Source organism: Melopsittacus undulatus, chromosome 8, assembly GCF_012275295.1.
Source record: "Melopsittacus undulatus isolate bMelUnd1 chromosome 8, bMelUnd1.mat.Z, whole genome shotgun sequence".
In the NCBI taxonomy this organism is placed as follows: Eukaryota; Metazoa; Chordata; class Aves; order Psittaciformes; family Psittaculidae; genus Melopsittacus; species Melopsittacus undulatus.
The window spans coordinates 30183619-30207473 of record NC_047534.1 but is presented as its reverse complement, the minus strand read 5'-3'; the positions used below and the strand labels follow the sequence as shown (position 1 = coordinate 30207473).

The following is a 23855-nucleotide window of genomic DNA, read 5'->3' as shown; positions in this document are numbered from 1 at the left end:
TTTTATGCTGCAATATGAAAAACCATATGAGCTGAGAGTATACAGACAATCCTGGCTGAAGGCATTCTAGGGCTCTTTATTAAACCCAAGTCCAGGGGACAGAGCACAAAAAAATCACTAAGAACCTCCAGGGAAAAAATGCCAAAATGGAGAGAAGTAACCATAATCGTTAACTGAAAGGTATCTTGGTTATCTGCCTGGTTCAGCACATCCCATGTTAAGACACCAACTAGTAAAATGTAGATGACATATAAGCCATGGGCAAAAACTGTGAGGAGCTGAATATTAATAAATGAATAAACAAAGACGAAAACGGATAGCTGAAGAAGACCAACACATGGATGATCATACTAGAAAATGAACAAAGTAGAAATAAAGAGATTAAAATAAAGGTGAGAAAACAAAGAACTCTATTTAATGATAAACAGCTGTCATTACTATTAAAATTTATTTCACAAGGTGATTTGGTGGAACCCTGAGAAATAATACTTTTCTTGGAACTGCTTTGGTTTGTTACAACACAATACCCAAACCTAGTTATGCAGCATTGGACTGAAAATGTTTATGCTTAATGAAGTAGCAGCTAATTTTAAATAGTAGCAATTCATCACATCCTCTATGTAGCAGATCGCCTAAATCAAGAACAATTCATGTAATTAGTGATGAATATCTCTAAACCCCAGTGCCTAAAAAGAAAATCATAAGGTACAGAACTCAAATGTATTTTATACAGGAAACATAGCTCATGCGTAAATCTTTTAGTCAATCCATGTTTTATCTCACTCAAAAAAATTAACTGTGAAAAACTTGGGCTAGGCATAGCAGGCCTATACATCATCCTTAGTGCACAGTCTGAATAGCTGTGGGTAAAAAAAAGGTAATTATAAAAAGTTAAAAGCTTTTGACTGCTTCTGGCATGAAAAAGAAAAAGATTATAAGAGGGGTTTACTCACTTGCTATCAGGCAAACTTGAGCTGTGTGAAAGTGAACAAGTATGGAGTATCATACTGACTGAAGACAGAATGCTGCTGAGTGGGTAAAGGAAGATTAGAGACAATGAAAGAGGTTATAAAGTGTTGGGAGGGAAGAAATTTGTAGAATACCAAAGCAGATAAACAAGGAATATATGCAAGGGAGAAAGTGATAAATATTTAGATAGCATGAGAAACAGAGAACAAGAAAAAGATAGTAAAGAAAGACAGAAAGAAATAGAAAAGGCAAAAACCCCAGATGACCTACAATTACTTAATACAATGATATTGTCAAGCATACTGATACTTTGCATTGCATTCCACTTGCAGACAACAATTATATTAAAACTTATCTCGTTAAATTAAAAACAGGATACATCCAAGGTAATATCTACGAGCAGAAAATTTGGTGTTTTTTTTTTTAAAAAAAAAGACAGAAAAAAGGATGTATCATCTTACAATGGGCTGTGGGTAGCCGATACCAGCTGAACCAGCCTTCACATCATAGGAGTCATACTGTGGAGAAAAACTCTGTAAAAGAAATAGAAAAAAAAAGAAAGAAAAAAAAGGAAAAAAAAAAGAAAAAGGAAAAAAAAGTTGACTGCTATGAATCAAATAAGTCTTTCCTTACACTAGTATGGCAAACACATGGAAATAATTATCTGTGGCGCAGTACTTGTTTGACATACAGCTGCCATGTATGTAAATAATCCACAAGAGAAACCCAGCCAATAGCTTTTTTTCGAGGTCATGGTGATGTTATCTCCCCACATTGTATGCATCCTGTTTTAATCTTGGCAGCTGGGCCTCAGCTGAAACAAAAAAATTACCATCCCCTCTCCTCTTATTCTTGTTTGACTCCTTTTAATTAAGCTTTTCCCCCATTTTCTTTATTAGTCTCTTTTCTGAAGAAGTATCTTCTGTTGCACTAAAGACTATAACACTTTATTATTGTTTTCCTATTTTCTTTTACTTGTGACTAATGAATGTCTCATTTCAGAGTATTTGTAGCAAAAAAAATTTCTTACCTATGTGTATATCTGTCCTTGGCTGAATTACAAATAATTTTGTTTACCTCATGTGTGGGAACTTACACATCTTAGAAAACTGAGTTTTACACTTTTTTCCTAATGCCATTTCCCACCTTTCCCTTTCTCCCTTCCCATTCACTATGTAATTCCAAATAATTCAAATACAATCATCAATTTTGAGCCTAATCAGCCAAGCCTCAATGCTTTGGACAATTTTTCTTGAAACAAGTGAAAACTCCAGTCTAAGGCACGTGTTCTGTGGGCCTGAGAGCAGATAGCACCTTTGACACACCCATTTACATAAAATACTGCTTAGAAAAGGAAAACTGTAAATTCTACAGTTAGTTTTTCAAGGAATTCCCATGTAAGCCTCCTAATACGTTGATTTTATTATGCAGATACTAGCAAACTCAGTTGAATAATATGGCATTAACACAGTTTATGTGTTCATGGCATATAATTGGTTGAGCAGGAAAAGCTGAATACATATTCTGCCTGATAACCCAAACCACTGTCGCCCCAGTCCCATTGCTGACCAGGAACATGAAGACTCCTGTGCTACTGGAGCACCCTTTCATCAGGATTCAGCCACACATCTTTTATGCATCATTAGAATGGGAGACTAATTCAGCCTATCACCCTCTCCTTTGTCTGCATCTGCCAACCCAAAACCAGTAGGTCTCTTGGTATATTATTGTGACATCTATTGAGACTGGTTAACTGACCCCATGGGTACCTCTTCCAGAAGCTTAGTCCTTTAGATGCAAACTCTTTCAGAATTAATTAAAGCAAGACATCTCTCCTCAGTTTTTGGCTTACCTGGGAGTGGGAAGCATACATGGAAGCTATAAACATTGGTCTATATTCAAAAGTAGCAATTGTTTTAACATACGATTTTTAGCAGTTTTGTGCTAAAGCAACCTCATCTTGTAAAGCTAGGCTTGCTCCATTGGATAGGAGACAAAAAGTGTTAGCTGTGACTCAGCTCCCTTAACAAATCCAACCGCACAGAACTTTTAGTTAAAATCAGCTCTCTTGCTTACTCTGCCTAACTCTTCAGAAGAGAATTCAAGTGGGTCAGAAATAATGAGGGAGCATGACAATCAGCACTTACAAGGTACTTCCCTGCAAGAAGACGACCTGTGTTTCAGTCTAGTCTCCCAGAAATATTTCTTTATTAAACATGCATTCGATAAACCATAGGAAAGTAAGAGAGTTCCCTAACTATTAAGGTTGAGGGGGCATCTTTCCTCCTACACACTTTCTTTCTTGTCAGGTTATTTCTGAACGAGGTAAGTCCTTCCTCAGATCTTGCTTCAGAAGATTTTAAAAAATAAGGTGAGGCAGAGATTTAATTGCACTCCAGACAAATTTTGTGGACAAAGCCCAAATCCAAGAAAACACCACCTACCACTCAGCTGTTTTTTTCAAAGGCACAAACAAGAGATAGATGCCACTGAAAGCAAAATATGCATGAAGGTGGAGGGGATAGATACCTACAGTATTGCTTTGTATGCTTATGGGCAACAAGGTAGAAGGTGAATGCAATGACTTACGCCTCCACTTATACTGGGACACGACTGGCAGATCCCAGGGGGGCCAGGAGCACCAGGACTCCCTGGCGCTCCTGGTGGGCCAGGGGCACCATTTCTGCCTGGAGCTCCAGGAGAACCCTGCAAAGACACAGAGCACATACAAACATTGGCACTTGACTCCAACTGAAAGGGTATCACAGGACAAATCCTTCCATTTGTAACTAAGTCTGTGCAATAGTGGTAGGTAACTTTCTCTATTAAATATAACTAAGGCCACAACTGAACGTTTAAGAAAGACAGGCAGTAGACAAAACTTACACATGGAAAACACTTTGTAGTTGCTGGAGCACTACTGCAGCTGATCAAATACACTAAAAGTATTAAACAGATCAATTCCTAAATCTAAAATCAATACTGATAAGTAGAGTCCATAGATTTTATTTTTTTTCCCTACTGAGAAGAAATATAACAACAACAACAAAAAGTATGGACTAAGCTCTCTCTAAAGTTAGTCCAAATTACTTTGGTCTAAACTCTCTCTTTTTCCAGTTTAATTTTCTAAGAGTCTTACTGAAGCTAAAGAGCTACTTCAAAATAACTTTGTGGCACAGTCCTGCAGATAGTGCTGACATCAGTGAAAGCTGGGTATCTCAGCAGCTTGAATGGGATATATAGAACTATAGGAATTTGCTCTTGATTTTGTTAGTTTCCTTGGAAAAGACTACACTTACAGGGTCTCCTTTGGGGCCTCGGCTAATTACTCCAGGAGTCTGGAAAGAAAGGAAATGGAATTAAAATAAGAAAGAAAATAAAAATGAAACCAACACTTCTCTAGGCAAAAATGTGGCACTTCTGAACTCAGCAGGGCTTTGCCATTGTGTCTGATGGGGATAGAAGTCCACTGTGGAAAGCTGTAAGTGACACTTTTCTTGTATCCTTCTCAGTCCAGCATGTTAAAGCGTGATAATGCAGCTAATTTTAATTTGTCAGATTTACTCTTTCTATTTATTTATTTTTCAATTAATAATCCAATTACGCATCACTATCTGGATTCTCAGTAGTTCAGAGTAGTTTTTATGTATTCAGCTGCTAGGTGTAGCAGCTTTCAAGGTGGCATTTCCCAATATACTATCCAAAGTCAACAGGACAGCTTCCAGTGGGCTGACCAAACTCTTACATACCAAACACAGAGGCAGTAGGAAGTAACACATGTCCTTTAGTATCTGGAACCACAGAACTAATAAAAGTCTCTAGACTCAACAAGAGAGGGAGCTGTGCCTCTAGCACACTGAGCATGTCTCCAGCATGCTTGCGTGTATCATTTGTTTACACCTTTAAAACTGTTCAGTGAAATAGCTCAGGTAATTGTGGATGCAGTACAGTTTCACTAACATGGGGCAACTAACACTAGGTGATGTATTTGTATATGACACTTCGTGTTTAAGTAGACATACTTTAGAGCTCAGCAACAAATCTCCCTTTCTTTTCCGTACACACGTCTCTTTCAGTCTTTTATTTTCTGGATAAGAATCTTCAATCTGCCTGTAGAAATCTATGTACTTTAACAGAATCTCATGGATCTTAAACAAGGATGAAATGCTCAGGTAACCTTAGAGCTCATTATAGCTGGCTCACTTACTGAAAGGGTTTAGGCAGAGGACTTGAATGCACTAGCAGTCTTGATTTTTCCTGGATTTAAGTTGATGCAACTGATTTACATAATGTTGGTGTCTATAAACAAGATGTGATAAATTAGGGATGTAGCGCTTGAATCACCTTTTCTTTAGTGGGCATTAAGTCAGCAATAATTCTGCAAAAGGAAATTTATTCTCAGATAACGTAGAATTGAGTTGATAAATGCAGATTTGCAGTATCCTGTGAAAACTGTCTAAGTTGAACTCCCTGTTGGCATTAGTTTCATGGATATAGATTGAACATGCAGTCCACAAATAAGCTGTTTGCATTATTCCTATGCTTCTCCATAAAATTAAAAATGTAATGGCTAACTGATGCCCTCTATCCCTTTCTACTAGTCATCTGTGCCTGTTGTCTCCAGAAAACTGGGTTGAAGGACTCCATGCTTTCAGCTGCATAGCCCAAATTACTAAAAAGTATTTTATCAGATCTGGTACCCAACAGAATAGAGAATTATTATTGAATTTAACAAAAATTATAAAACTGAAAGTTCAAGCTGTTTTTTTTAGATTTGTTTTGGCAAAATTTGCCCATTCTAAGTATTTGTCTACAGTCAGAAAGTAGTAAGCTTAACATTTAAAAGTGTTTAAGAGCATCTAAATGACAATGACATTGACATGGATCAAGAAGGTGGCAAAATCAATGTGACACCATTGAGAACAAACTTACTCTTGTAGGTTGAGGTGTTGTTTGTGGGCAAACTGGACAGCACTCTCCAAAGGGAATTTCTGGGTTGGGACAGTCCAGCTCTTGATCATCACAGATGATGTCATCACAGAGAACAGATCCTGAGTCGCACACACAGATTTGGCATGGCTCTGGTTTCCAGACATCCCTGTCAGCATAAACCTGCCCAAGATGGGTACATCCTGCAACTAGAAATACAGACAAAATAGTTTTCAATTAGATTTCAAATGTGTTTTCCAAATAAAAGCTGTATTAACATGAAAGCTGTTGGATATTCTGTTTTACTTTCTACTGTAATATGGTTTACGCATGTGAAGTAAAAGGCAAAATGCTTCTCCTCAGGCACTGGGAGGATCTCTTACATTAATTGCAGTCTCCTCTGAGTCTATAAATAGACATCAATGGAAACATCCTGGAGCTGATCCAAAGCCCAATTAAATCTGTGATAATTTTCTGTCTTCAGTAATTTTAATGTCAAACTGAATTACTGTGTAATTAGGAATTGAATTCTCTGCTGCAGCTAAAATGAAAACATGCCAGATCTCTCAAACAAGTGTATCATTGGCCCCATGTGCCAACATGATCACTTGCACATGGATGCAGAATAAGCCATCTGTCCAGCATGCACTCTTGTTGCTAGCATCTTGCATCAAGAGCTAGCACCAAGTGTTTTCAAAGGGTTTTTGAAAGCCAGCTATGTGATAGATGTAAAAGAATGTTCACATTAAATGCCCAAATGGTTTGCAATTATTGTGTCATCTGCCCAATTCAAATGCTACAAGGGTCTGCATATTCAGAAAAAGCATTGTTCATCTGTAATACTCATGGATTTGTGAATTTCTTCCTACAGATATTCTACTGATTAAATTTGTTGTAGATAATGAATTTGAAGATACTGGTGAAAACCAGCTTCAAGCATTAAATTGTTGGTTTGGATTTTATCAGAAAAACAACATCCAGAAAGTTTAAGAAACCAATATGAAGGTAACACTACAAATTTAGACAACCTCCTTGTAAGTCTGTAGAAATTATTGGAAGTCTCAGATTGCAAATATAAGTATTAGTGAATATATTAAGTAATGGAATAAGATTTTATTTCCATTAATAATTTAAAATAATTAAGTTTACAAACAAAAAATTATGGTGAAAGGGCTATCTGTATACCTACATTGTCCTTAAAAATGTAATATCAAATACGTTACTGACTACACATCACCCTTCAAACAGAGAAAAAATACCAAAAAATGTAATTCAAAGCCCTGACATTAAAATTGCCACTGGCTGCAGACAGAAAATTCTGAATACCATCAAAGAGTTGTAATGGTCATAATTATGTAGTACAAAGCTGAGTCCAAATTTATAATGCAGTACTTTTTTCTTTTTTTCCCATGAGGCATCTTTCATCATGTTTTTTCTCTTTTCCACTACTGCATTAGCACATTGGTCTCCTTGTTCTCTTCACATTCTTTGTTTAACTTTCTCTCTGCATTTGTGGGTATCTTTTTCCATACCCGCACCCATGCTATTTGGCAATGTACACACTTGGATGTGTTTCTTCTCATTCTGCTTCTGCTTCAGTCCCTTTATTCTCTATTCAGTTTCATTTTCCCCATAACATGTAACCTTCCTTTTCATCTTCCCTAAATCCTCTTGCCTTTTGTACCTGAACAGTTCACCTTCTTTATTGCTATGTACACGACTAAGCTTATATTTTCAGACTCTATCCCTTCGCAGTGTCTCACTGAGCAGCTTTTTCTCATCCATGTTAACCTTTTTCATCTGAACCCATGAAATACATCACCTCCTCTTATGAGCTCTGGAAGAGCAATGGAGGATACAGCCAAGACCTCCTGGCTCACTCTGCAGAGAACCAGAGTGGGAGTCTCAGAGCAGGGCACTGTTTGGTACAGGAGGTTTCTTTTCCCAGTATCAACCCTACTACAGGCTTTTTCCATACACCAACTTAGGTTATTTCTGCACTTCTGTTTTAAAAGAAGCAAACAGCAAAACATTGACTGTCTTATAGTTAAGAGTTGGTTTTTATCACCAGTTTGATTAGAACAACAAGATGCAGAAAGCCTCAAAAATGTGCAAGTGCAGCATTAAAAATGAAACCTTGTTTGTAGTCTCTCTAACAACACATGGAAAAACCTGAATTAACAAAAGCTGAGTAGCTCACTGTATAAGTGGTTCATGGTACAGAGGAAGACCTCAACAGCAGTATACTATGGGAGGCAGAATACCACCAAAGAGCTTGTTATCCTTTTAAAAGGAGCTGGTTGGATACACCCTGGGGAACACAGGTGGGCATAGATCCACTTCACCCAAGAGCTATATATACTTAGCTGTAATTCCACTTAAGTACTTCCTAGCTCTGCAGATTAAAACATCCTTCTCATTGACAAATGTAATGAGGAAAGTAAGAGATGATTTTTCTTTAGTTTAGGGCAAAACATAGTTTATACATAAATATTAAATAAAAATACCATGATATAGATCTGAAAGAACATAATACAGTGTGCATATGTAATGTCCAGTTATATAAACTGCATATACATATAAAAAATTGCATAGTGTACACACTTCTGTACCCATGTGTTTTATTATTTTTAAAATTCACATTTTCATCTCTCAGCACTTTTGTATGCTTTCAAAACCACAATTTGTTTTTAGCTATGTGTTTAAGACAGCAATTTTCTTATTCACTAGTAAATTTATATCCAAGAATTTGAACTTTCATATCAATTTTTTCTTCATCCGTACTTAATTTTCATTGATTTGGTTTGGTTGTTGGGTTTTTTTGTTGTTTTTTCTTTTGTGTTTGTTTGTTTGTTATTTCCAAAGATGTATTCTTGCTGACTTAAACTTACAAGTACAGGTCCTTGAATAGAAAGCAAAAAAGTGCCATCTTTCCCATATTTTTGACATGCTGGTTACAAAAGATTTTTTTCAAGAGAGCTGCCGTTTTCTTAAAGAGAGGTTTTTCTCAGTCACCAATTTTTCACACTGGAAATATTCACCTTTCCACATTTTAGTCAACAATATTGATGAAAATAATGGGAATTTGGAATGTGTCACAAAATGACTGACATAATTTTACAGTGATAAGAAAATAAAGTGGATTTCTCTGCATTTGTAAAAGGTTGTCATTCAATTATTCTACAGTAGATGGCATTATTTAACAGAAGGAAAAGAAACAAAAAATTGAAGGCATATGGATATAATGACATTTATATTTGCTTCTAACTTTCTGGACATTGTTAGATGACTTAAGAAATAAGCTAGGGGAGCTGCAATGAAAATCACTGTGGCCTTTGGCAGAATGAAAGTATTAAATAGGTTTCCAAAGGAAACGTACATCTGGGAAGACTTAGTCTGTTCAAGACACCCCCTCTGTGCTCAGATGTAGATCTGTGTCAGCATGTTATGACATAATGCATTTTGCATTTCTTGTAAAGATTAACTGCTAGCTCCAAAATCCTTTGGAAAAGGAAAGCTGATTTGTGCTAAAGCACTGGCAAGTAACATACAGAAATAACAAGGTTATAAAAAGCTGACTTAACTACTTCTACACTTGCGGTAAAACAGTCACATACTTGCCTTAGCCAGCTTTTCTTATTGTTCCCTAAACATATATATTAGCTTAAGATTTAAAAATATATTAGAACTCAACAGTATTAATCTATGGCAATGCAAAATCTTATTATTCTTCCCAAAGCCCTAAATATTTTAGCTATACAACACTTCACTTCTCTGCAGTTACTGCAAAGGTTAGTTGGAGATTTTGTACAAAACTATATTTGAAAGCCTGACTAACTTTGCATTTATGCTGTTTACTGAGCATTCACATTTTTGAAGATTTTGCTGTGAGTAGTGTTTCCCTGGGCCAGCTTAAAAAGTGAGAAAAAGAAGAAAAGGCAACATAAGCTTTGTCATATGCCAATTTTTAATTCTTTCATATTTTCTAAGTAGCCGTATGTAAGGAAGACCAATAATGTAATGTTTTTCTAAGTAGCAGCCGTATGTAAGCAGATGAATAGCAAAAGCTGAAAGGAAAATCCCCATTTAGTCCCAATGGACCTGTGTGGTACATAAAAAGAGCCCAGATGTGCACAGGGGAAAACAAATATGATTGTGGTAGGCCTGAAGGGTGACAGATGCCATATGGATCATAATCCTGATTCCCAGAGAGGTGAATGGGAATTTGTTATCTAGTGCTACGACCTGAGAAGATGATCTGTTTTATAGTTACTTTTGGCTTTGTATTTGTGCAAGTGCCATGATCATGACAACTACATTTATATGGCAAAAGGGAAAAAATCTCCTAATAGTATCCTCAAAAACCACAGCTTTTCCACTTTGGAGAAAGCAAATATCCAGCTATTGTCTTAGTAGCAGACTTATATATCCCATTTGCAGAGATATGACTAAGTGTTTAGAAATTAAAGAACATCTTGAACTTGTCTGGTTCTGTCTCAGAAAGGGCAATAGTCCACATGAGGTGATTCACTACCCTCCAGCAGCCACTGGATGGTAGCTTGGGGAACAAAACCGAGGAGCTTTGATCTGTGAGAATCTGATCACAAACACAATGAGTCTAACAAACAGATTTTGCTGTTATTTGAAGTGAATCTGGCAAAGGCTAAAGCACTGAGATGAAGGAGCCCCTGGCCTCTAACTCTGACTATATATAGAAGGGTCTATCTGTCACTTTTTGTGGATTTTTAATTGTACAAAGCCTGTGCTTCCTTACTCTGACCAGGTTTTGGTGGTTTGCTTTATGGGACGACTACTTCAAAATGTGTATTTAAATTTCTTCTATAACAAACACATCCAGCACTGTTTAGGAGATATATTGTTCTTTTTCAATGGAAACGCTCTAATCCTCTCCTGCACTGGAGTAGAGAGAGGAATCCATCTCAGCATCTGCTGCATAGCAGCTTTCCATTTACTGAGCAGAAAAGAATGCCACAGCGTCTGCCTCAAAGCAAATGGTTTGGGCTCCCTGTCTGGTGTTATGATGGTATTTATAAGAAAATCAAACATGTTCCATCCCGTGGTCAGTAATGGAAACAGAGAGACTCATAATGAACTAAGTGGCTTGCTGTGCCAGAATGGCCTGGTTTGTCAACATGTTCTCCTGTCAGGTAAGTGCCGAGTACTGAGAGTGTCAGTTTCAGAAAGGAGTCAGGAAAAGAGGCAGAAATATAAGAAAATAAATTGTTTAATAAGATTATTTTTTTTTCAACTATAGGGGCTACAGACATTCTCTCAGCTGGAATTGTCTTAACCAGCTAACTGAATCCATTCACATGGCGCATGAGGGCCAATTAGGGTGTACTTATCTGTTAGAAATTTGCATATTTAATGGTAGTGATGCAATATTTTGTAAGGCTCACCCTCCATTTGACTGGAGGTAGCAGGAATGAAACTTTGATAAAACACTTAAACTCAGGCTATGAAAAATCAGAGCAGGTCCATCTTAAAAATCCTTTCCTGGTCCACGTCCTTTAGAAGGAAGAACTGCTATTGGGTGGAATGGAAAAGGATTATGAATGAAAGGTTCACAGATTTCCCGAGTTTTATAACCAGAAAAGGATCGCTACATCCTGTGCTTTCACTCTGAAACCAGAGCTTTCTTACTTCTAGGGATGCTTGTCTGCCAAAAAAGCTGGTGTTTAAACAGTTCTGCCACTGCTCCAGTCCCAGATGTTTTCCTCTTTATTCAACCATAGTGCAAGAAAGGGAAAGCATCAAAAAAGAATGCTGGTTAATCATAATACTGCACTTGTCTGTCAGAGGTATTGCAGAAAGGAGACATACACTGTTTCACTAGAAATGTATAGATGTTGGATTCTCAGGCAAATTATCATTATGTCATATAACCAAACTGTCCTTGCGCTTAGACCTTCCCAACCTGTCTTTCAGATTACAAAATGGAACACACACACCCAAGAAATCAGACCAGCACTGGTACAAACGAGTGTTTGCATTTTAAACAAATCATTGCTTGTTCCATTTGTCTTTATAGGCTCCAAATGCTGCAACCATTCTGCAGCTTTTAGAAATCTTAGAAATATCAAGATTATAAAAATTACTTTATGGCATATTTGCTACCAAGTAAAACACAAAATGTCTCTATTTTCTTTGAAGATTACTGGGTTTCTCCTAATCTTTCAAAGAGTGACTTATGAAAGAACTCTAGTTTTTCTCCTTTATCTTCAGAGGGCTATTGCTCTTCTCAAAGGTTGGTCTAAAGTGGCTGAAGCTGTCACATTGTTCTGCCTCAATATTTATGTTTCACAGATTGTTCTATTCAGGCATGCATGTTGACATCCTTGAATTATGCTCTTCATGCAACTTTTAAAGGTCACCCAGCCCCATAAGCATTGCTTTGAAATGGGGACCAGTGATACCCCATCAGCAGTATTGTTACACAACAGCCCCACTAGCTTCAGCTGGTGTCGAGCATGAAAAACAATGGAAGAAAAGTTTTCTTCTTTCAAAACAGCTAATAGGAAAACAAAGTGCAAGGAGGGGTTTTTGTTTGTTTAGTTGATGGGGTTGTCTTTGGCAGAACAGTGACTTCAAACTGAGTCATACAAAGGGCAGTGTAGAGCAGATTACTATATGTATATCACCTTGCTACTTCCTTTGAGGCTGCCCGGAAAATTGTTATACCTGTCTCTAAACACAGAAAAACATCTTATAGATGCAGGAGATAGTTATACTCCTTTTGTTGTTAGCTATTCCCTGACAACATCATGGCCTAAATTGTTTGGGTTTTCTTTGTAAGGGAGGAAGATATTCCTGAATGACCATCTATAATGAGACGTTATTCTGGGATTTCCTCTCCAAAGTCCTCTCTCAACAAGTCGACTCTGTAACTCAGTTATATTTATACCCCTGTCTTTTTAGCAGCAATGGACCTCTTTTGCTATACTTTGCAGAATGTGTATTATTCCATCCTGATTAAGGGTGAACACTGCCTGATCAGAATCCCCTTGATTTTACTGGTCTTTGCACATTTTTTTCAGTCACTCTTCCAACTGTTGGTAAAACACCTATGAGATTTTTCCATCCTCTCAGTTACTACAATATTTTTTGGCACATCAACTTTTGTGCCATTTGGTGTCACTCTAAAAGTAAGCAGCAATCTGCAATTGCTTTTTTTTGGTGGCTATTTAGTTGTAATGCTGGCACAAATTCTCACTACTCTGCAGTAATCTGATTTTAATGTGTCTTGTCTTTAGAGTGAATTATGCCAAATGTCAGCAAGACTGGTGTCTTAAACCAAGCAGTAACTGACATAAATTCCAGGTCTTATGTGACTACTTATGGTTTTATTGATTTATTAGTTTCTTTAAACATATACCTTGCCTACTCCGTAGGCAGTCAATACAAACTTCTACATTCAGAGTCCAAGTATCTAGGTAATCTTAATTTTGAACACTTGAACATATGTATACTTCTAATTTTATTCCATAAGAAGCTGGCCTAATGTAATTCTAAAGAAAAGTGATAGCTTCAAGCTCAACATTACTAATATCAATGAAGTCGAAAAATTTACCAAAATCCAGTACAACATTTTTCCAGAACTTGAAAAAAAAAAAAATACCCCCAGAGTATATCTCAAAAACATACTTCTGCCATTTCTGATTTTCCCTAGGACAAGGAGTAGTTTATAATACTGGAGGGTTCTTTGCAACATTTCTTGCAGTAGGTCTGTCCTGGCATGAATAAAGAAAGACTGGAAAAGTCATTGTGCACAAGCAGGTTTCCCAGACTGTACAACCTCTCTGACAGATCCAAAGCACCATGAAAGTGAGATTCAGCTTCTGAGCTGCTAAGTGAAAGGGAACCACTGGAAACTGATAACTGTTACAGCTTGCTTTACATAGCACCTCCTGTAAAACACTTACTGTAAATACTTTATTCATGATACTTTAAGCATCTCTCAAGATAAAACCCAAAGGCTCTGGTGGGTGGGGGGGAGGAAGCATGATATTTGTTTTTCATTGCCTAACTTTGTAATTAAAACAATTTTTATCAGGTCACTAAAGTTTCAAGTGGGACATGATCTTCTCTTTCCCCTTTGCTTATTGAGAGGGCTAACAGCTTTATGCAATACTGTTTGTGTGTTTTGCCTTGGAAGAAATCAGCTTGATTCAATGCTTCTCTCCTGAGGCTGAAACAGATGGGAAATCTAACAATGTAATATAGTACATATGATAATATCATTTATATTTTCAGACGCATTGGACGATGTCAGCCCCAGCATATCCCCATGGCCATAGTGATTTTACACCAGAGATGAAAACAGCAGCAGGGGCTCAAATTCTACGATAATGTAATTCCCCACACTATTTTATTGATTTCTCTGTAATTTCAGAAGTTGGAAGTAAATGAAGGGAGTGATTCTTGTATTCCATATTCCAGTGATGGATGAATGAACTCTGGCATCTTGTCTAAAGAAAAGAATTGCATCTTTGGCTGCCAATAAATGAAAGATACTTGTAATTCAGAAGGCTGGGGGCAAGGGAGATTGAGTGCATAAAGTATCATTAACCTAGTTGCATCTGCTTGTATCTGTTTGTACTTATTCATTACTTACTCCAATTTATACTAATTCACCCTACATCCATTTTGGACAGTTTGTTGGATACAGATGGCAGTATTTGAAATTCTTCTTTATCTGCCTCATAGAGGATATTAAATGGCTATTTGTACACGGGATACAATGTTCTTATTTTCACTTTCCTAAGGCTACCTAAATCAGTATTGTGAGGGTTTTCTCAGGGTACAAATGACAATTTTCTTAATTTTGGGGCCACTTTTAAGCATCAAGTTTTATGCCTATTTTTCAAGTGTGAAGAGCTAAGGATCTTCCTAACCAATTCCCTCATCAGCTGAAAATCCACACTTCTGGTCAGCTGAAGAGCCTTCAAACACAGAGCTGACTTTTTATTAATATCAGAGGTCATAGTCATTGCTACTGAAGTGGCAGCCTGAAGCCTGGCACACATTTAGCTCTCCCTGCTCTGTGCAGCAACAATGCCTGCTCACACAGAGTGAGAGTAAACAGTGCTGTGTAGCAGAAGAGGGCTAGAACCGGAGTTTATGTGCTGGACCCCTTAAAAGGTACGAGTGGAAGAGCCTGAGACACAGGACACCTTATAACTGCAGAGGCTCTCTACTTTTTTTTTTGATTCTTCACTGAAATAAATTTACAACACTCTTTCTTCAGCTGCACTAACAGGAGAAGAATCAGTTGGACTTGTATGCCTCTCTTCTCGCTTTTTCCCTCCCCCTACCTCCATATTTATGCTATTCTGTTCATACAAAAAAAGAGGGATCAACAAAGAGGACCACCCTGCCAATGACTAAGCCACCAACAGCCTTTGAATAATATGCAAAGAATCTTCAAAATGTCTGAGCAGATTTCAATTGCTCTTTTCAAAGATTTGCAATTCCCACTACACAGCCCATTGTTTGTTTTCTCTAGGACATTCTTCTCTTAAACAGCTGGCACAGAATGACTACTGCTCTGTAGGAAAACAGGCCAACACCATACAGTAGATTTAAAGCCAAACAGAGAAAAAAAATGTAATTTTTTAAAGAGAGCCTCTTATGAACATAGAAGTGTTTTTCTGAGATAATATGAATTCTATTTTCACTGCTTATAGCTGAAGGAAAGCATGGGGGATGTAGTTCATTCTCCTTTGATGCTCAGAGTGGATATTACACTGAACATCAAAGGAGCAATGAGCGATGCTTCCTATATTTTCCATTAACTTTGTTTGGGTGAGCAACTGTTTCTCTCATGTCTGTTTGAAAAAGGAACTGCAATTTTGCTCTTGTCTCTTTTCCTAAAAGAAAGTGAAAGGAGAAGAAGCACAAAGGGAAAGAATAAAAGAAAACAGATATTTGCAGCAGACACCCACTGCTCACTGGGTGTGAACTGCAGGGAATTGCAGTGGGAACTAATTATATCCAGAAGTTTTCCAAGAACTGGCAGTGTTAAATTGCTGTGGGAAGTCAGTTCCAGACACAGATCATTCTTTCGTATCTACTGCCGCAAACGTGCACAGGATGTTCCTGTGATTCTGCTGCCCTTCACAGTGCTGGGGCTGGAGCTAAAGCAGAGCCTGAAGGCACAATTGCAGCCCACAGAGGTTTTGCACATGGAAGGAAATTTTTGCTGCCTGGCAGGATAGGAGAAGTGTCTGTGCCACCCTCCAAGATGGAATTCACAGTGACTGGAAGAGACACCAGCTGCAGAAAGGGATGGGTTTCCTGTGTCTATGGATAGCTTTGTGTTATACTGAAGGCCATCCTGGTACAAACTCAGGTAGTCTTAAAACTACAAGTCACATCCCCATTTCTTGAGAGTCATATGGGTGCTTCTTTAGCTGTAAGAGAAGGCTGAGGCTTTCAAAATAACAAAATATGTTCAGCTTTTAAATATATATCTTTCCATCATGAACATTACATTCTTGCTGTTTAATATTTTGTGCATGCTTTCTCTTCCCTGGCATACACCTCTTCATGGAGTACTTGTGGGAATTAAAGCAAAGAAAATGTGCAGACACTGTTACAGGAGGTGCCGTTTTCACTCTCATTCTGATAGTTCATGTTTAAATGAAGGGATGATTAATGTAAATTAGGGATGATTTCCTAATTTAGTAATTAGGGAATTTAGTAAATAGTAAATTAGTAATATAAAAAGGGATGATTCCCTGATGTAAATCAGGGAAAATGGAAGTAGTCTCTTAGCTAATCTGAAAAGAATCTCCTCTGCTAAACTAAACAAAGCCAGAAGTCCCAGAGATTAAGTTTATCCAAACTAAAGCCAACAAATGGTTGTTGTTGGAGGGGGTTATATCATGTTTTCCATTGTCATTTTGACATGAAACAGGCAGAGGCTTCCACTTCACAAGCTTGGAAACAAGAAGATTGTCTCTAGAGCGAAAATAAATAAATAAAAGTGGTGGTTGGAAGTAGGATAGGTTTTCTAAAAGCAAAATGGAGAGAAACTTCTTTACAAAGTACAAGATGAGAAAAAATACAGACTGCTTGAAAGTGTAAAAGAAAAATATCATTTACTGTGCCTCTGCATGAAAGATGAATTGCTCTACAGTCAATGTTGGAACTCATTCTTCCTTGCACATTTCCAGTGTTTAAGACAGGATAAACACACATCTCTATCTCTATTATACTTACAGAAGACTTACTGACTCTTGTAATATATAAATTTTTACTGCTTGTAAAGATTCAGAAATCAGTTCATTAGCCACAGCCAGGAACATGGTGAGGGCTAATCTTTGAAACTCTTATAGAGTCTCAAGGCAATGTGAGAAATATTAATGGCCTGGTCCCTATACATAAATTTCAGGAATTTCCCTGAAACACAAAGTGTCTGACTGTGCTGAATGGAGAAAGATCAGGAAATTCTCTGGGAATTCCTTACAGATTTTTCCAGGGACAAAACACTTCTTGTCAGGGAAGCTGGAGAGAGAACTGACAGTAAAGCTTCGCAAAACCTGTACAAATTAAAAAATTCAAAGGAAGAAATAAAATCTTTGGAAGAGTTGCTGTCCTGCAGCAGTAACTAAACCAGGGTACTGACTCTGATATCGAGTAATAGCATGACCATGGGAAGCCAAATGCAGTGAGTCACAATACAGAATCTCTGTAACAAAGATAACATCCCCATGAGCCACACAGCCCCAAACAGCCTCCTCTCCAAAAGGAATCCATTAGATCCCCTAGGTTGGAGATGGGCAGCAAGCTAAGGGCCAGGTGCTGTAGCATTCTTCTGCATCCATCCATGTGCTCTTCAACATTGTGACCTGAAGGTATAGAAGCAAAACACACTTCCACTTTCTGCACCACTCCTGGAGAAGGAATTGCATATATGCCCAGTTCTCCTTTTGCACAAGGTATATTATCATAAATATGTCAAAGTAGGGGTAGGCTAGTAAAGAATTGCAGCAAGTAAAATGATAACACTAAAATTTTTGTTCCTTTTGGGGTTGAAGGTTATTTTTGAATCCAAAATCACAACATTTCAAAACTGTAGACGTACAGGGGGGAAGGTACTGAACCTAAACCATGTTAAATTTGTGCAATTCACCAACCTACCACAAGGAGAATACTCTTACGGTTGTGCTTTATATGTACACTTTTCAAATATGAGTTTTATTTTTTGGGGTGTTGCCAAAAATAAATTGAATTTTGGTCCATCACCTAGAATTTCTGCAATGATGTGAGAATCTAACAAAGTTACCTCAACACAACGTGCTCTCCTCCCCGCTCCCCATTTTGTTAGCATCTTTGCCATGGCCAACAGGTTTTGTTTTCTTAGCCAAGAACTTTGCCTAGTTTCTTAAACGAGCATGACTAAAGGCCAGCATAATCTGAAGTATTAATGGACATGACCATTGCATTAATTTCCACTTCTGTGGGTTTTGATGAATTATTACTTCAAACCAACAAATCAAAATTTGCACCTCTTGCTGCAGCTGTGGCTTGTGCTCTTCTCCAGACTACTAACCTACCACAAAAACATCAAAAGCAATATAATTTTCACGGTGCCCGCTGGCCTGGGAAAGCACACTTTGTTTCCCCCTACAATTAGGCTTCACCTTTTAACTCTGAGGAGATCGCTTTTAATCCAAAATGCTAAATGATACACTGAATAATTTCCATTAGTGACCTACAGCATACTTTCCTAATTATGAAGTGAGGTATTTTCCATTTTCTGCACAATTCTGATTAAAACAAGGTTTGAAAAATATTAGCACATAACTGGAACAATGACTAATGGATCCATGTCAGTCTGGTTTATCAGCTGGTCTGTGAAACAAAAAGTGATAGCAATTCCCTCCTTTCCTTCTCTTGAATGGGATCTATTAAACCTAGCATCCAGCAAATACATCTGTTATATAAGGCTGGCATCAGCTAAGATTTTGCATGTGACACCTGGCTGCCTATTTCAAACCTCAAAACTTTGGCAGAAGCTGGAAGAGGAAACAGGATCTGCTTGTAATCTGCAGCACTAAGACTGAAGCAAATATAATGACAATGAGGCATTGACAGTAATATTCATGCCAGAGACAACACCCTTCTACCTCTCCTTCTTCCCCATGTGATAATGGAGTGGATGTTTCCAACTCCATCTCCTCTTTTAAAAAATCAATCTATGCAGATTTGGCCACAAATCAAAAACAAATGTGGAAAATAATGGAAAGGATATGTAATGGTCTCATTTTCCTAAAGCTAATGTCTTCCAGGGATGTGTGATTTAAAATGTCTTTATGAAATTTGTCATATTTCCAAGAACATATATATAATGTTTAGAGGGGGTGGATTCCCCAGACTTTCATTTAGCATGACTTTTCCAGACCAGAAAGGAACGTTGCAGTTTTTCTAAGTGTAACCTTGCCTGCCGAAAAATGGACGAACAGCAGTAAACTCCTGATCTTTCATACCATCACATAGCCTGGGTTACTGATGATGGTGTAATTATCTGTTGGCATGCAGACATACTTCATCTGGTTTTACCTTCCAAACTCTGGAGAGGGATTTTTCTGTATTACCAAAATCTTTGAGGAAAAAACTTTTCACTAATTAAGGATAGTCATTACCCTTAAACTAGTTAATTTATCAACAAAGAATGCCTGTGTGCATTGTTGCATCTAGGTGTTAATAATCTCAGTGTTAATAATGGCAGTCTCACAAATGCACTGCATCTGTGCAGTAACTGTCTACTTCATTATCTATCAAATCTTTATAAATTAATGAAAGAAGAAAGCAAAATGGCTAAACCAAGGTGTTTACAAGTTTTCCTAAAACATCAGCTTTCTTTTCTAGGGGATCAGAAGTCGGTGCTCAGCATAAAAAGTTCTCTGTGTCCTGAAACCTATATGGACTGGTCATATTTAATTTTAAAACTGCAATTTGTGACTGAAAGTAATTTGAAAGGTCAATAAGTCTTCTCAGAGATATTTCAGGATTCAGTCATTACCTCAGAAATCAGCTTCCTGACCAAACATCCAAGATAATATTTACATTACAAGGAAAATGCTCTAATTACATTAGAGCAAAACAATGATTGGAATAGTAATGAAGGGTTTCTGGCTCTACTCTCATACTGTTTTTAGAACAGTAGTTTTCTTGATCAGTTAAGTTCCTTAAGGACTATGAAGTGCATGTATGGAAATCGTCACACTTTAGGTGACTGAGATGTCCGTTAACCATCTTAGATGTTAGCTGAGACAGGCCCAAATCCATCTGACCTCCCTTTTGGCACCAATGAGCGCAGGGCTGTGCATGTGCTCCCTTTGTAGCTGGTGGAATCTGCCAAGTACCTCTAATCTAGCTAACATGCTAAAATTTATGCTGTCTTCTGGAATTAGCTGTCTTAATTGACTCTAGAAACTCAAGATAAATAGGATGGATGTAGGGTGTAAGGCTAGCATATACTTGCACAAATTGGTTGCCTGTAGAGAATGGATTTCTTTCCTAAAGAACCATTCAAAATTCTTACACTTTTTGTTAGTTTAATATGCAGAATGTAAAAGTGCCTTCAAATGCTGGAACTGAATATAAATTGCTGGAATATGAATTACCTGTCATGTCTGAAGCACCAGCTTTATTTCATGTCGGCCACTAGGAGGCATTCTATCTTGAACGGTCATGTCTTGCAAATACCTTATGCTAATTTGACACACATCAGGAAACCTGAATTGTGTCAAGGTGATTTCATATGCAGTCTAAAAGCATCCTAGTAGGTTACCAGGACAGAAGTCACAGAAAATTCCTTGTTCCACAATATGCAGCTCCTGAGCTTTTGAAGAGGTTCAGCCTGAGGGCATACTCCTAGTATTTCCTAGTTACTACAGCAAGAAAAAGAAACCCATAGCCCAGAGGTCCATCTGACTGTCCTAAACTTAGTGTATACTGAGTAGTTTCCTTAATATCTTGCCAAGTCTTGTCACCTGCCAGGCGTTTCCAAGGAGAATTTTATATTGATTTACATTTGATACTAACTATATAAACATTTTTCTTGACAAGAGGGAGCATTTTAGCGTGTCTGGAAATTCTCTTACGAGTTGTGAAAAATTTGGTTTCCCAGTCCATTGCTGCCCTGCATGTGAATTAGTGATACTAATAATCTACTCCTTCATTTATTATTTTCTGTGAGAAAAGCATATCCAAATATGTGGAAAGGAGCATTCCAAAGAGAGGACAGAGTCAGATATTTCAAGAGATAACTAGTGTTTTATCAGTGTCTCTGTGAAACCACATCCCTATAAGTAGTATGGAAATTAGCCCAATAAGGAAATGTTACTACACCATGAAACAGGAATGTGGCAAAGAAATGAGAATACTCCCTCACATATCATTTCTGTATTGTTCTTCTACCCAAAATTTACCATTTCTTGAGTCAAATATCTGTTGCACCTCATAAGTGTCCAGGGATACTACCACAGTGAGGGTGAGAGACCTGACATTCAGAGGGGATTTGTTTACTGGGAGAAATAAAACTGATGTTTCTTCTTTTTATATTGGCTGGTCCCATAGTCCTTGTTCCTCTGGACATATATATATTTATATATAAATATAAAATATACATAATGCATATTAATCATATGCACTATGTTATTTGTGCTATAAGCAGAGAAAACTTATAGCATACATTTGCTCAAATTTTATAGCATTTTCTTCACCGAGGATTACTGAAGGAACAACTTATGTACTGGGAAAGCAGAAACAGAAAAACATCAGTTCACAGAGTATTATGTTTCTCTTCTACAGAACAGCTTTTTATTCTTTTTTTTTTTAAGCCCTTGCAAGGCTTAGCCTGTGTCTGTGCTGCTGGATGAGAAAGGCTGGTATTCGGGCATGCTGCTGTTGCAGATGACGTTACCTGATTTGCTCATGAACAGAGCCCCCTGAGCTCAAACTTCTCCACTGCTAACAGCCTGCTGGTGGACTCACAGTCACCCTCCTTGGCAAAGGTGCCTTTCCAGGTATGCTGCAGCAGATAGATTTGCCATGAAATGGCTAAAGTAATCGTTTTCATGATTTGTACCGTAGAGTTGGGTAGAGTGTTATTTTAAAAGCATTTGGCTTTCCTTTACTGCACTACAGTTTATTTGGCTGCTGCTTACTAAGTTATCTGTAAAGTTATTCATTGCCTTGATGCAGGAATAAATACATTGAAGATCTTTTATATTTACAAGAAAGGAAAATGTGTTATCTTAAGGAAGCTCTGGTTTAAAGTGTCTGGCAAGTAGAAACAGAGCACATCCAAAAAAGGTCAGCTGTACTTGTGGAATGTAATCTGTTTAACTTAAATACTCATACCAAACTTATCTTCACTCTAAGTTGAATTGTTGTATACAAAGTATTTTTTCCCTCCTCTAAATTCCATGTACATTTGGGTTTTGGTGTTCCCTTTCTCTGTAAACACACATACTCCCACGGACTCTCAATTACGATCAGCTGCTAATCAGTCTCCTGAGGGACTGAAACAGCCTGCAGATGCACAATTCAAACTATTGCAGCTGAGGGAATTAATTTACCCTCCTGCTTTATGACTAACTAAAAGTCCCATACGCTGACATATTTTCATATACCCTCTTAAAAACTGTTTCATTAAAACCGGTTAGAATTTTAAGGTTGGTTTTTTTTTTTTTTTGCATGCAAATTGTTTAAAAAACCCCCACACTGCCAGTGGAAAACTCACAAGTACAGAGGAGAACTTCAAATAAAAAGCTGAAAGCAAAGACTTATTGCTTGTGACAAATAACTTCACGGCAGCACAGAGTTAAACAGTTAAAATGGTACTCCAAGAGTTAAAAGAAATAGCTTAAAAACTCTCCGCTGTCTGTAATAAGGAAACAAGTAAGAACAAGAATAAATGCAGCTAAAGCAGACAGCGCTATGAAGTCCTTGTAATCACAGAAGAAAACAAAGTGAAGAAAAACGTTTGGGGATGGTAATGCAAACTCCTGAAGCTTTCAGCTTTAACATTAAATATCTGACCGCTGAATTAGTGAAGGAAGAGTGTTCTGGTGAGATGTGTGAATACACATTTCTTAAAAGCTATTAAAATTGTTGGTGAAAATAAAAATAAAATAAAAACATAAAATCATAAGAAGCTTGAATTACTCACCGTCTTGTTGTGCCAAAATAACTGAGGGTTGAAACACGGCAAGAATGAGCAAAGTTACTTTTTGCACAAAGCTCATCATGTCTAAATATTAGACATGAGACTCTCTGTGCAAAAATAAAAATGGGGGGGGGAAGAAAAATCTATTCAAAATAGCAACATCGGTTGTTCCCTGCCCTTCCAGCACCGGGCCATGTACAGAACTCAGCCACAAGCATTCCCCAGCTTTGGCCTTAAATAGGAAAAAAATTGGCTTACTTTGCTTTTCCACCCCCTTTAGTGAAACATGAGAAGAAGACCCATCCCCTAACAGTAAATGAATGATTAATATTTCCCTTGGCTTTACAGAAGAACAAAGTCAACTAACAAGATACACAGCACATCTGGAACTTTTGTGTGTGTACAGAACGCACACTGAAACTGTATGTGAACAGTTAGTGTGTGCTGCGTGCGATATATATGCATGTGAAAAAAAGAAGTCCTGTGGTAAAGCCTCTGTGGTGAAGCATTTTCTCATTTTAATTAGAGTCAATAGGTACAGCCCAAAGAGGATTTTTAATTCTTAGCGCTCCCTAACAAAGATAAAAGGTAAGTACCTGATGTGGATGCACAAACTGAAAGATTCCCAGAAGTGGATATTTCTGCTGATGAGCAGTCAGTGTTGATGAAAAGGAGGCCTGAAAATTGTAACACTTCTGTTCCAGTGCTTTTTTCACTATCTCTGCCTCACACCATGATTTTGGATGATCTGTGG

General features: G+C 37.6%; 1 protein-coding gene across 1 annotated transcript in view; it reads right to left on the bottom strand.

Annotated features, from left to right (window-relative positions):
* COL3A1 (collagen type III alpha 1 chain) overlaps positions 1–23327 on the bottom strand; it is a 50187-nt gene extending 26860 nt beyond the window's left edge. The window contains exons 1-5 of the mRNA XM_031045873.2: positions 23105–23327; positions 5902–6107; positions 4269–4307; positions 3559–3675; positions 1431–1502 (exon numbers count right to left, since the gene is read on the bottom strand). Of these exons, the coding sequence (XP_030901733.1) occupies positions 1431–1502; positions 3559–3675; positions 4269–4307; positions 5902–6107; positions 23105–23183 (513 nt within the window). The 5' untranslated portion in view covers positions 23184–23327. The remainder of the gene's footprint in view (positions 1–1430; positions 1503–3558; positions 3676–4268; positions 4308–5901; positions 6108–23104) is intronic.
* Positions 23328–23855: the final 528 nt, after the last annotated feature.